General features: G+C 36.6%; 1 protein-coding gene across 1 annotated transcript in view; it reads right to left on the bottom strand.

Annotated features, from left to right (window-relative positions):
• Nucleotides 1-4,683: 4,683 nt before the first annotated feature.
• The window catches only part of LOC132724410 (uncharacterized), a 53,577-nt gene continuing 42,756 nt past the window's right edge, over nt 4,684-15,504 (bottom strand). The window contains exons 4-5 of the mRNA XM_060709272.1: nt 5,294-5,522; nt 4,684-4,691 (exon numbers count right to left, since the gene is read on the bottom strand). Of these exons, the coding sequence (XP_060565255.1) occupies nt 4,684-4,691; nt 5,294-5,522 (237 nt within the window). The remainder of the gene's footprint in view (nt 4,692-5,293; nt 5,523-15,504) is intronic.

Here is a 15,504-nt window from a genome sequence, read left to right as displayed (position 1 = left end):
CCAAGTTATATTGAAATCCCCCTATGAATGTAGAAGTTTTGCTCCAGACAAGCGTTTTTCAATGAGCTCTAAGTGTGACCTTGACCTTTGACCTTGAGACCTGGATCATGCATGGAGCAATACATATCATGGTGGTGAACATTTCCATAAAGTATTATAAAAATTCTTCCATACATGTAGGAGATATGCTCCAGACAAAATCTGGATATTTCACCATCTTTAGTGACCTTGACCTTGCATATATTGACCTAAAGTACATGTGTCATAGCCATAGTCATGATAATGACCATTTGTGTTACAATCCCTCAATAAATGAAGATAAAATCGTCCCTATACACATCTTCATATTTTTATCTAAACTTTGACCTCTATGTGTGACCTTGACCTTGGCTGCAGGGACCTGAATTTGTGCGCGACACTCCGCCTCACAATAGTGTACATTTGTGCCAAGTTATATTGAAATCCCTCTATGCATGTGGAAGTTTTGCTCCAGACAAGCGTTTTTCAATGAGCTCTAAGTGTGACCTTGCCCTTTGACCTAGAGACCTAGTTAATGTGCGTGACATGGTTTCTCATAATGGTGAACATTTCTATGAAGTTTCATTAAAATCCCTCCATACATGTAGGAGATATGCTCCGGACAAAATCTGGATATTTCATCATCTTTAGTGACCTTGACCTTGTATATATTGACCTTAATTATATGTATCACAGCCATAGTCTTGATAATGACCATTTGTGTTACAATCCCTCAATAAATGATGACTAAATGGTCCATATACACATCTTCATATTTTTATCTGAACTTTGACCTCTATGTGTGACCTTGACCTTGGCCGCAAGGACCTGAATCTTGCGCGCGACACTCCGCCTCACAATGGTGAACATTTGTGCCAAGTAATATTGAAATCCCTCTATACATGTGGAAGTTTTGCTCCGGACAAGCATTTTTCAATGAGCTCTAAGTGTGACCTTGACCTTTGACCTAAAGACATGGTTCATGTGCGCGACACTGCTCCTCATAATGGTGAACATTTCTATGAAGTTTCATTAAAATCCCTCCATACATGTAGGAGATATGCTTCGGACAAAATCTGGATATTCATCATTTAGTGACCTTGACCTTGTATATATTGACCTAAATTATATGTATCCACAGCCATAGTCTTGATAATGACCATTTGTGTTACAATCCCTCAATAAATGATGACTAAATGGTCCATATACACATCTTCATATTTTTCATCTGAACTTTGACCTCTATGTGTGACCTTGACCTTGGCCGCAAGGACCTGAATCTTGCGCGCGACACTGTTACCCGCCTCACAATGGTGAACATTTGTGCCAAGTCATATTGAAATCCCTCTATACATGTGAAGTTTTGCTCCGGACAAGCAATTTTCAATGAAAACTCTAAGTGTGACCTTGACCTTTGACCTAGAGACCTAGTTCATGTGCGTGACATGGCTTCTCATAATTAGGTGAACATTTCTATGAAAATTTCATTAAAATTCCCTCCATGCATGTAGGAGATATGCTCCGGACAAAATCTGGATATTTCATCATCTTTAGTGACCTTGACCTTGTATATATTGACCTAAAATTATATGAATCACAGCCATAGTCTTGATAATGACCATTTATGTTACAATCCCTCAATAAATGATGACTAAATGGTCCATATACACATCTTCATATTTTTATCTAAACTTTGACCTCTATGTGTGACCTTGACCTTGGCCGCAAGGACCTGAATTTTGCGCGCGACACTCCGCCTCACAATGGTGAATATTTGTGCCAAGTAATATTGAAATCCCTCTATACATGTGGAAGTTTTGCTCACGCGGACAAGCATTTTTCAATGAGCTCTAAGTGTGACCTTGTCCTTTGACCTAGAGACCTGGTTCATGTGCGCGACACTGCTTCTCATAGTGGTGAACATTTCTATGAAGTTTCATTAAAAATCCCTCCATACATGTAGGAGATATGCTCCGGACAAAAGTGGACGACGCCCGCCCCGACCGCCAGGGGCGTTCCCATAATACGTCCCGTTTTTCAAACGGTTCGTATAAAAATGATTGATACAGTTACCTCTCCTCCTGTTTACAGGTTAGGGTCATGATGGTGAGAAAGTGTGCACAGATTCAAAGCCATATGCTCCTATGGACTTTGAAAATATTTTGAGGTATAACAGAACTTTTAACATAAATTCTAAGTCAAAAAAGGGGCATAATTCTGTCAAAAATGCTTGATAGAGTTACCAGTCCTCATGTCTACAGATTGGGGTCATGATGGTAAACAAGGGGGCAAAAATTTCAAAGCCATATATATCTATGGACTTTGAAAATATTTTTGAATTATTACAAAAACTTTAACGTAAATTCTAAGTCAAAAGGGGCATAATTCTGTCAAAATGATTGATAGAGTTTTCTCCTCCTGTCTACAGGTTGGGGTCATGATGGTGAAACAAGTGTGCAAAGTTTCAAAGCCATATGTTGTCAATGGACTTTGAAAATACTTGAACTATTACACACTAGAACTACTGCCACTATCATGGTGGCGTGAATACCCCCGCATACCACTTTGTCAGAATCAACAGTGGCCATTTTAGAGCTCAAGGACAACCTCCCTGCCAAATCTGAGGTTTTACTATGCCAGTGCAAATTGCTAAGTTATGTATTCTACATGCTTCAAATGTGAAAATGTCAAAATCAATACATTGCGGACAGGACATTCTTTAGCAATTGAAGAAGAAAAGCTTTCTTTTTTTGTCAAGGTCCCTGTGACCTTGACCTTTGACCCAGTGACCTCAAAATCAAATAGGGGTCACCTTATAGTCATGATCAACATCCATGCCAAAATATGAAGACTGTGGGTCAAAGGAATCTTAAGTTAATGAGTGGACAAACTATTTGAAGTCAAAGTCCCTGTGACCTTGACCTTTGACCTGGTGACCTCAAAATCCATAGGGGTCAATCTACTAATCATGACTAACCTCCCATTCCAAATATGAAAACTGTGGGTCAAAGGAATCTTAAGTTATTGGGGCGGACAAGCTTTTTGAAGTCAAGGCCCCTGTGACCTTGACCTTTGACCTGGTGACCTCAAAGTCAATAGGGGTCATCTATTTATCATGACTAGCCTCCATGCCAAATATGAAGACTGTCTTTCAAAGGAATCTTAAGTTATAGGCGGACAAGCTTTTGAAGTCAAGGCCCCTGTGATCTTGACCTTTGACCTGGTGACCTCAAAGTCAATAGGGGTCATCTACTAATCATGACTAACCTCAATGCCAAATATGATGACTATGGGTCAAAGGAATCTTAAGTTATTGGGCGGACAAGCTTTTTTGAAAGTCAAGGCCCCTGTGACCTTGACCTTTTGACCTGGGTGACCTTCAAAATCAATAGGGGTCATCTACTTATCATGACTAGCGTCCATGCCAAATATGAAGAGACTGTGGGGTCAAAGGAATCTTAACTTATTGGGCAGACAAGCTTTTTGAAGTCAAGGCCCCTGTGACCTTGACCTTTGACCTGGTGACCTCAAAATCAATAGGGGTCATCTACTAATCATGAATAACCTCAAGTCCAAATATGAAGACTATGGGTCAAAGGAATCTTAAGTTATTGGGCGGACAAGCTTTTTGAAGTCAAGGCCCCTGTGACCTTGACCTTTGACCTTGTGACCTCAAAATCAATAGGGGTCATCTACTAATCATGACTTATCTCCATGCCAAATATGAAGACTGTGGGTCAAAGGAATCTTAAGTTATTGGGCGGACAAGCTTTTTGAAGTCAAGGCCCCTGTGACCTTGACCTTTGACCTGGTGGCCTCAAAATCAATAGGGGTCATCTACTAATCATGATTAACCTCCATGCCAAATATGAAGACTAAGGGTCAAAGGAATCTTAAGTTATTGGGCGGACAAGAAAAAACCGACGGACGGCTGGACGGCCAGACGGACGTCCGGCCGAAATGGAATAAAAGCCATTTCTTTTGTTATTTTCTTTGTTTAATAGAGGGCCAATGGCCCCTTACTCTATTGTTACGGAATGAACTCTATTGTTCTCTTTTGTTCTGTTTACAGTTAGATGGCCCCCTATCCTTATTCGGTAGTGCAGCCGGACAGCCGGACGTACAAGCTGATTCCAGTATACCCCCCTTACAACTTTGTTGTGCGGGGGTATAAAAACTTTAACATAAGTGGTTACGCCGACGCAGACACCGACGCTCAGGTGACTGCAATAGCTCTACTTATTCTTATCGAATAGTCGAGCTAAAAAGGGGCATAATTCTGTCAAAATGCTTGATAAAGTTACCTCCTCCTGTCTACAGGTTGGGGTCATGATGGTGAACAAGTGTGCAAAGTTTCAAAGCCATATGTCAATGGACTTTGAAAATATTTGAACTATTACAAAAACTTTAGTATAAGTGGTTACGCCGACGCTGACGCTCGGGTGACTACAATAGCTCTACTTATTCTTATCGAATAGTCAAGCTAAAAATGTAACATCGTTGCCGATGACAATCCCACAAGACTTAGAATATTCATTTTGAATCCTACAAAACTTAAATTTGTTTGGTGTTTAATACAGAATTACCACGTGTCTAATACCTGACTCGTAATTATTACAGTAATTATTGATTTTTTGTGGTCTGTGGAGATTATGATGTGTATTGTCAAAAAACTAAAGTACAATTATACAATATGGTATCAACACCACATCTATGTCGATATCTCAACGCATGTTTTTTATCACATTTTCTCAATATTCTGAATTTTTTTTTACGAACATCCGGATCAGCAAATTGGCTCCGGACAGCGAATCATGATCCGAACATTCGGATATCCGGACTCAGAATGACATCCCTACTAATGAGTGATGTGGTCTGGCTGTTATTACTGACTTTTGACTCAGTGACCAAAAAATCAATAGGGATTATCTATTGGTCATGACTAGTCACTAGGTAATTGTGACCATAAAGGTTGTGTGCAGCAATTTTATGACAACATTATCACAAATCACAAGGTCATGGGTCCGTCGGTTGTCCAGTTATTGATTAGAAACTGTTTTGACATACCCTTTGACCCCAAAATCAAAAGAGGTCATCTACTGGTCATGAGCAATCATCATACAAAGTTTGAAGTACCTAGGCCTAAGCGTTTTTAATTTATCAATGGGAAACCATTAGGTCTACAGACAGACTGACCAACAGACAATTGCAAAGCAATATACTCCCACTTCTTTGAAGGGGGGCATAATTATCAAAAATAAATCCAGAAACAAACTTGAATACTGTCGTCTTTTTATCTGCTCGAGGTGCTTCATCATTCTGGAAACATCTGTTTTTATGTCTGTCATTTCATCTTTCAAATGACCAACTTCAGCTTCATAGTCCTTCCATTCATTTAATTCTTTCTGAATCCTTATATCTTCCTCTAGATCTAGAGGGCAGCATTTGAAATTGGCAATCATTTGATGAATATTCATAGCAGGAGAACTTCTTCGAACAAGAATCTTAAAAAGAATATTAAAAAGGATTTGTCAACAAAACATATGTCTTAACATTCAAATTACTACTTTCTGTGGGTTTTATATTCTGTTTTATATAAAATAATGCTTTATTGTTTTACACCGTAGGCATGACAAATATCCCCGACTGCAAATTTGTTTAAAGTAAATACAATTTAAAGTAATCAACAAGAAGCGCCGCAATGCGACGAAAAGCAGGTTTTCAACGACCCAAGTTTTCATGTGACAGAAATCAATAGGTCAAAGTGCACTGAAGTTATTGAGTAGAAGCTGAAAATTCTATTGTCTCCCAGAGATCTAAGTGGCAATCCAAAGCTGCCACTCAGCAATTTTGGTGTCAAAAGGTCAAAGCAAACTCAAGTTATAACATGAAAACTAAATACATTAACCTTGATCACGGACACCTGGGTAGCAATCCCAAGCTTCCCCTTGATATAAGCTACCCATTCATCAAGTTTGGTGTCAATAGGCCAAAGCAAACTCAAGTTATTGAGCAGAAATTGTATTTCTTTTTTTAGTAACAGTGACCTTGACCTTGATCACAGACATCTAAGTAGCAACCCCAAGCTGCCTCTTGATATAAGCTACCCATACACCAAGTTTGGTGTCAATAAGTCAAAGCAAACTCAAGTTATTGAGCAGAAACTGAATTTCTATTTTTAGTAACAGTGACCTTGACCTTGATCACAGACACCTGGGTAGCAATCCCAAGCTGCCTCTTGATATAAGCTATCCATACACCAAGTTTGGTGTCAATAGGTCAAAGCAAACTCAAGTTATTGAGCAGAAACTGAATTTCTATTTTTAGTAACAGTGACCTTGACCTTGATCACAGACACCTGGGTAGCAATCCCAAGCTGCGTCTTGATATAAGCTATCCATACACCAAGTTTGGTGTCAATAGGTCAAAGCAAACTCAAGTTATGGAGCAGAAACTAAATTTCTATTTTTAGTAACAGTGACCTTGACCTTGATCACAGACACCTGGGTAGCAATCCCTAGCTGCGTCTTGATATAAGCTATCCATACACCAAGTTTGGTGTCAATAAGTCAAAGCAAACTCAAGTTATTGAGCAGAAACTGTATTTCTTTTTTTAGTAACAGTGACCTTGACCTTGATCACAGACACCTGGGTAGCAATCCCAAGCTGCGTCTTGATATAAGCTATCCATACACCAAGTTTGGTGTCAATAGGTCAAAGCAAACTCAAGTTATTGAGCGGAAACTAAATTTCTATTTTCAGTAACAGTGACCTTGACCTTGATCACAGACACCTGGGTAGCAATCCCTAGCTGCGTCTTGATATAAGCTATCCATACACCAAGTTTGGTGTCAATAAGTCAAAGCAAACTCAAGTTATTGAGCAGAAATTGAATTTCTATTTTTAGTAACAGTGACCTTGACCTTGATCACAGACACCTGGATAGCAATCCCAAGCTGCCTCTTGAAATAAGCTACCTACACAACAAGTTCGGTGTCAATAGGTCAAAGCAAACTCATGTTATTGAGCGGAAACTGAATTTCTATTTTTAGTAACAGTGACCTTGACTTTGATCACAAATATCTGGGTAGCAATCCCAAGCTGCGTCTTGATATAAGCTATCCTTACACCAAGTTTGGTGTCAATAGGTCAAAGCAAACTCAAGTTATGGAGCGGAAACTAAATTTCTATTTTTAGTAACAGTGACCTTGACCTTGATCACAGACACCTGGGTAGCAATCCCTAGCTGCGTCTTGATATAAGCTATCCATACACCAAGTTTGGTGTCAATAAGTCAAAGCAAACTCAAGTTATTGAGCAGAAATTGAATTTCTATTTTTAGTAACAGTGACCTTGACCTTGATCACAGACACCTGGGTAGCAATCCCAAGCTGCGTCTTGATATAAGCTATCCATACACCAAGTTTGGTGTCAATAGGTCAAAGCAAACTCAAGTTATTGAGCGGAAACTAAATTTCTATTTTCAGTAACAGTGACCTTGACCTTGATCACAGACACCTGGGTAGCAATCCCTAGCTGCCTCTTGATATAAGCTATCCATACACCAAGTTTGGTGTCAATAAGTCAAAGCAAACTCAAGTTATTGAGCAGAAATTGAATTTCTATTTTTAGTAACAGTGACCTTGACCTTGATCACAGACACCTGGGTAGCAATCCCAAGCTGCGTCTTGATATAAGCTATCCATACACCAAGTTTGGTGTCAATAGGTCAAAGCAAACTCAAGTTATTGAGCGGAAACTGAATTTCTATTTTCAGTAACAGTGACCTTGACCTTGATCACAGACACCTGGGTAGCAATCCCAAGCTGCCTCTTGATATAAGCTATCCATACACCAAGTTTGGTGTCAATAGGCCAAAGCAAACTCAAGTTATTGAGCGGAAACTGAATTTCTATTTTTAGTAACAGTGACCTTGACCTTGATCACAGACACCTGGGTAGCAATCCCAAGCTGCCTCTTGATATTAGCTACCTACACACCAAGTTTGGTGTCAATAGGCCAAAGCAAACTCAAGTTATTGAGCGGAAACCAAAAGTTGACGCCTGCCCGCCCGCCCGCCGACTTCGGCATTACAATAACCCGTTAAAAATATTTTTTTAAACAGAGAGGATACATATTATTAACATTTGTCCATACCAATATATTCAATTATCAATATTAAGATCTAAAGGTGCGCGGTTTACCAGTATACAGGTAAACCGTGGTACGAGACATCTGCAGTACGTACCGCTGTACAGACCTGGAAAACCGGAACTTTTAGCTCTAATTTAAAGCAGTTAAAGATCTGTAAAATGTACCAATTGAAATCTGTTTTCTGTTGTATATGTCAATATTTCTTTGAATTAACCTTTTTGCAAGCAACTTTTGTTGCAAGGTCTGAATGCTTTATTGATTACTGCATGTAAGCGAGAATACTAGAGAAAATATCGCTAATTTGATACGAAAACTAACCTCTTAAGTGTAATATCGTAAAGAGGGCATTCCATGCATAAAATTAAGGTGTTACTATTTAAAGTATTGCATCAATAGCACTTTTTAAGCATGTTTTTCCATTTTTCAAGCACAGTTTGTTGCGTCTATATCCTACATAATATTCAACCAATATTACTTTACAAGTCATTTTTTGTTGAAAAACACATTTCCTGGCAACAGCACACTTTAAAAGTTTCTATAGATTAACAAAAAAGATGGCAACAAATAGAAACATAACTGCCACAAATATAAAATATATCTGTCACTTAATAAAGGCTGTATGAGCAAATGTGTAAAAATCTATTTTTAGCACTAGTGACCTTGACCCAACTGACAACTAACTCCATCAAAGTTTATGTTTCTATCAATTATAAACTAGAAATATCACTAAATGTGATTAATACCCCCACAAGACTGCTTCGGAAATGAGGATGTTACTAGTAACAGAATACCTTGTAAAAAAATTGAAATATAGAGTTATGGTTGTAGGCAATTAAAGATAGTTGTGGTTCTTGTATGTTGCATTTCCTTTCAATAAGGTTGGCCATTGATAAATTTTAATTGAATTACTCAGTAATAAGTCTAGAAAGACAAAGAAAAGGAACAAAGGGCAATAACTCTATAAAAACTGAAGATGGAGTTATAGTTCTTGTGCACTGCACTTCCTCTTATTGTGCTTGACCATTGTATGAAGTTGTTTTGAATTCCAACCAGTACGTTTTAAGTTATGCTCCGGACAAGGAAAAAGTATCAAAGGGCAGTAAGTCTGTATTTCGTCAAAATGGAGTTATGGCTCTTGTGCACTGCTCTTCCTTTTAATGTCATGGACAACTGTATGAAGTTGTATTGAATTCCAAACAGTAGTTTTCAAGAAAAGTAACAAAGGGCAATAACTCTGTAATTAGTCAAGATGGAGTTATGGTTCTTGTGCACTGCACTTCCTCTCAATGTGCTTGACCATTGTATGAAGCTATATTGAATTCAAATCATTAGTCTTCAAGTTATGCTCGGACATAAAAAGCAATGGAAAAGTAACAAAGGGCAATAACTCTGTAATTAGTCAAGATGGAGTTATGGTTCTTGAGCACTGCACTTCCCCTTATTGTGCTTGACCATTGTATGAAGTTGTTTTGAATTCCAACCAGTAGTTTTCAAGTCATGCTCTGGACAATGAAAAGTAACAAAGGGCAGTCACTCTGTAATAAGTCAAGATGGAGTTCTTGTTCTTGTGCACTGCACTTCCTCTCAATGTGCTTGACCATTGTATGAAGTTATAATGAATTCCAACAATTAGTCTGCAAATTATGGTCCGGACAAAAGAAAGCAATGGAAAAGTAACAAAGGGCAATAACTTTGTAATTATTTCAGATAGAGTTATGGTTCTTGTGCACTGCACTTCCCATTATTGTGTTTCACAATTGTATGAAGTTGTTTTGAATTCCAACCAGTAGTTTTCAAGTTATGCCCCGGACAAGGGAAAGTTACAAAGGGCAATTACTCTGTAATTAGTCAAGATAGAGTTATGGTTCTTGTGCACTGCACTTCCTCTCAATGTGCTTGACCATTGCATGTAGTTATATTGAAATCCAACCATTAGTCTTCAAGTTATGGTCCGGACAAAAGAAAGCCATGGAAAAGTAACAAAGGGCAATAACTCTGTAATCACTTTAGAAAAAGTTATGGTTCTTGTGCACTGCACTTCCCATTCTTGTGTTTCACAATTGTATGAAGTTGTTTTGAATTCCAACCAGAAGTTTTCAAGTTATACCCCAGACAAGGAAAAGTAACAAAGGGCAATAACTCTGTAATTAGTCAAGGTAGAGTTATGGTTCTTGTGCATTGCACTTCCTCACAATGTGCTTGGCCATTTTATGTAGTTATATTGAATTCCAACAATTAGTCTTCAAGTTATGGTCTGAACAAAAGAAAGCAATGGAAAAGTAACAAAGAGCAATAACTCTGTAATCACTTTAGATAGAGTTATGGTTCTTGTGTACTGCACTTCCCATTATTGTGTTTGACAATTGTATGAAGTTGTTTTGAATTCTAAACATTTATTTTTAAGTTATGCCCCGGACAAGGAACAGTAACAAAGGGCAATAACTCTATAATTAGTCAATATAGAGTTATGGTTCTTGTGCACTGCACTTCCTCTCAATGTGCTTGACCATTGCATGTAGTTATATTGAATTCCAAACAATAGTATTCAAGTTATGCTCCGGACAAGGAAAATGCAACGGATGTCTGGACCGACAGACCGACCAACCGACCACCGGGTGACTCCTATATACCCCCCCTCCAAACTTTGTTTTTGGGGGTATAATAACATCTGTCTATAGAATAAGGTCAATACACCTGTAAAAATGTAAAAATCTATTTTTAACATTGGTGACCTTGACATTGGTAACATTGACCTTGACCCAAATGACCCCTTACTACATCCAAGGAAGGAGGACCTCCCTTGGCATGTTTGTATTAAACTAAGACATCAACTAAAAAATAAAGGCTGTATGAGCAAAAATGTTTATATTTATTTTTTAAACCAGTGACCTTGACCTTGACCCAAGAGACCGCTTACTCAACAAAAAACAAGAACCGGTTGAACCGGGTGATGCTCCCCGAGAAGGTTCTGGACACAGGAAAGTATAACAAGAGCTGTCTGTAGGACAGCACGCTCGACTATTCTAAGTGCTTGATAGTAAAAGAGCCTTGATAATGTTCAATTTTTTAAGTTCAGAAAAGGGCTAATCTTTTTTTTTATAAATTCATGTAATAGGCCTAAGAGAGAGTCTAATTATACAGTATTGGCTTGACTATTCAGAAGGTAATGTCACAAGGGTGTTTTATTGAGTATAATGATACTAATTACCTATGAATACATAAATTTGACAGAAAAGGTACAAAGGCTTGTTATTAAGATGTTTTATGAAGTAAATCACTGCTTTATTATTATGAATGCATAAAATTGTCAAAAAAAAAAAGGCACAAACCCTTCAGTAGTTATTGAGATAACAGCTTACAAGCAAAACTTTACCATGAATTTCTAAGTTGAAAAAGGGGGAAAAAATCAGCCTAAATGCAAGATAGAATTATGGATCTTTGTCAGTGACCTACAATTATGACCCTAAATGCATATGTGAAGTTTTAAATAAATATCTTTAACTGTTATTGAGATATGTAAAACTTGCATGTAAACATTAACCAAGAGACTAAGTAGAAAAGGGGATATGAATCAGCCTTAATGCAAGATAGAGTTATGGAACTTGGTCAGTGACATACAATTATGACCCTCCAATTATGACCCAAAGTGCATGTGTAAAGTTTCAAGTAAATATCTTTGAAGACCTTTAACCTCTAACCAAAATTTCTAAGTTTCAAAGGGGCAAATAATTCTGCAAATATTGCAAGCAGAGTTATGCAATTTTGCAAACTGATGAACATTGTTACTATAAAATAGTATTTTAAATTTCAGTTGAATATCTCAAGCAATAATTGACATATTTGACTTTACAAAAAAACTTTAACCAAAATTTTTAAGTTCCAAAGGGGCATAATTCTGTCAATATTGTAGACAGAGTTATCCAACTTGTCAATCTGATGAACCTTATTACTATAAATAAGTATTGAAAGTTTCAATTGAATATCTCAAGCAATAATTGAGATATTTGACTTTACAAAAAACTTTAACCAAAATTTCTAAGTTAAAAAGGGGCATAATTCTGTCAATATTGTAGGCAGAGTTATCCAACTTGTCAATCTGATGTACCTTGTTATTATAAATAAGTATTGAAAGTTTCAATTGAATATCTCAAGCAATAATTGAGATATTTGACTTTACAAAAAACTTTAACCAAAATTTCTAAGTTAAAAAGGGGCATAATTCTGTCAATATTGTAGACAGAGTTATCCAACTTGTCAATCTGATGTACCTTGTTACTATAAATAAGTATTGTAAGTTTCAATTGCATATCTTAAGTAATAATTAAGATATTTGACTTTACAAAAAACTTTAACCAACGCAGACGCCGACGCGGACGCCGACACCAAGGCGAGCTCTCATATTCTTTGAATAGTCGAGCTAAAAAAATGTACAAAGGGCAAAAACTCCAAAATTAGGCAAAGCGGAGTTATGTTTTTTTTGCACTGCACTTCTATTCAATGAGATCTATCTATCTATTAAGTTTCCTGATGATATCATAGTTATGTCCCGGGTAAAATTCAAAGTGTAGAAATGAACAAAGGGCAATAACTCCAAAATTAGTTCAGGCTTTGTTTAGGTTCTTTAAGCATTGCAGTTCTATCCAATTATATCTAGCTACCTACAAAGTTTCATGTTGATATCTCTAATAGTTTTAAAGTTATGTCCCAGACAAAAGTCAAAAAGTAAAAATAAACAAAGGGCAATTACTTCAAAATAAGGCAAGGTAGAGTAATGATTCTTAAGCACTGCACTTCCACCCAATGAGACCTATCTATCTACAAAGTTTCATGTTGATATCTCTTATAATTTTAGAGTAATATCCCGGACAAAGTTCAAAGTGTCAAAATGAATAAAGGGCAATAACTCCAAAAGTAGGCAAGACAGTGTTACAGTTCTTGTGCACTGCAAACTTACTCAATGAGATCTATCTACCTACAAAGTTTCATGTTGATATCTCTTATACATTTAGAGTTATGTCCCGGACAAAGTTCAAAGTGTAAAAATAAACAAAGGGGGATAATTCAAAAATTAGGCAAGGCAGAGTTAAGGTTCTTGTTCACTGCACACCTACTCAATGAGATCTATCTACCTACAAAGTTTCATGTTGATACCTATTATAGTTTTAGAGTTATGTCCTGGACAAAGTTCAAAGTGTAAAATAAACAAAGGGGGATAATTCAAAAATTAGGCAAGGCAGAGTTACGGTTCTTGTGCACTGCACACCTACTCAATGAGATCTATCTACCTACAAAGTTTCATGTTGATACCTCTTATAGTTTTAGAGTTATGTCCCGGACAAATTTCAAAGTGTAAAATAAACAAAGGGGGATAATTCAAAAATTAGGCAAGGCAGAGTTACGGTTCTTGTGCACTGCACACCTACTCAATGAGATCTATCTACCTACAAAGTTTCATGTTGATACCTCTTATACTTTTAGAGTTATGTCCTGGACAAAGTTCAAAGTGTAAAATAAACAAAGGGGGATAATTCAAAAATTAGGCAAGGCAGAGTTACAGTTCTTGTGCACTGCACACCTACTCAATGAGATCTATCTACCTACAAAGTTTCATGTTGATACCTCTTATACTTTTAGAGTTATGTCCCGGACAAAGTTCAAAGTGTAAAAATAAACAAAGGGGAATAATTCAAAAATTAGGCAAGGCAGAGTTACGGTTCTTGTGCACTGCACACCTACTCAATGAGATCTATCTACCTACAAAGTTTCATGTTGATACCTCTTGTTGTTTCAAAGTTATGTCCCGGACAAGAAAAGGGGACGGACGGACGGAAGGACTGACGGACGGACAAGGCGGCGACTATATGCTCCCCCGAAATTTTTCGGGGAGCATAATTAGAGGACCATCAAAGGTATCCACCCAGAGATTTTTCTACTTATTAACAGACTCTGAAAAAAGGCCTCTTCCCAATTGAAATTTTCTTTAAAATCATGCAGTTTTCCCAAAAATCTTAACTTAAACCAGTTTTTTAACTTCCCAAATCAGCAATTTTAGCGATAATTTTTCCCAAAATCAAGAGGCTAAGGCCTCTTCCCAAGAAAGTGAAAAAAATCACAGGCACCTACTAAATATGAAAGATATCATTAAAGAAATTAAGCAATTAGGAGAAATTTAAGATAAATCCTACTTGCCGAAATAGGTTAACCAGACAAGGCCCTATTTTCAAAGTGAAAAAAGGGAAATAACTGGGAAATATGGATGACACAGTTATATAACTTGGCAATATCATGTACTTTGTATTGATAAGTAAGTGTGGAAATTATAAAGCCATTAGTATAGATAAAACTTAAGATATTTCCAACTTGCCATTTTAGGTTAACCATTATTCATTTTCTAAGTGCTGAAAAAGGCAATAACTTGGTAAAAATGAAAGCCAGAGTTATGTAACTTGCCCAGATCATGTACTTTGTATTGATTAGTAAGTGTGTAAACGTAGAAGCCATTGGTACAGGTAGAACTTAAGAAAAATCCAACTTGCTGTTCTAGGTTAACCTCGTACGGACAGACAGACGTAAGGACGGACGGACTGTTCAATTACTATATGGCATAAAAACAAGAGCCACCGCCGGGCGGGGGCAACGCTCGACTTTTTACTTTTTCTAAACGCAAACACAGAAAGGTTTGAACATATCTTAACGTTTCCTTTTTATAAATTTAGTTGGTCTGTCTTGTCACATTAGTTTTGTTTATCTATTTTGTATATATATATGAATAGAAACATGCAATTCTATAAATAGAAAAACGCAATTTCTAAAAATAGCAACATTACACAATTTCTAAAAATAGAAACATTACGCAATTACTAAAAATAGAAACACTACGCAATTACTAAAAATAGAAACATTACGCAATTACTAAAAATAGAAACATTACGCAATTTCTAAAAATAGAACAATTTCTTAAAATAGAAACATTACGCAATTTCTAAAAATAGAAACATTACGCAATTTCTAAAAATAGAAATAGAAACATTACTCAATTTCTAAAAATAGAAACATCAATTTCTAAAAATAGAAACATTATGCAATTTCTAAAAATAGAAACACTACGCAATTACTAAAAATAGAAACATTACGCAATTACTAAAAATAGAAACATTACGCAATTTCTATAAATAGAAACATTACACAATTTCTTAAAATAAAAACATTACGCAATTTCTTAAAATAGAAACATTACGCAATTTCTAAAAATAGAACAATTTCTTAAAATAGAAACATTACGCAATTTCTAAAAATAGAAACATTACGCAATTTCTAAAAATAGAAACATTA

Source organism: Ruditapes philippinarum, unplaced genomic scaffold, assembly GCF_026571515.1.
Source record: "Ruditapes philippinarum isolate M1 unplaced genomic scaffold, ASM2657151v2 ctg1049_1_1_1_1, whole genome shotgun sequence".
NCBI lineage: Eukaryota > Metazoa > Mollusca > Bivalvia > Venerida > Veneridae > Ruditapes > Ruditapes philippinarum.
The sequence above is the reverse complement of the archived record's forward strand: the minus strand, read 5'-3'. Positions and strand labels throughout refer to the sequence as shown.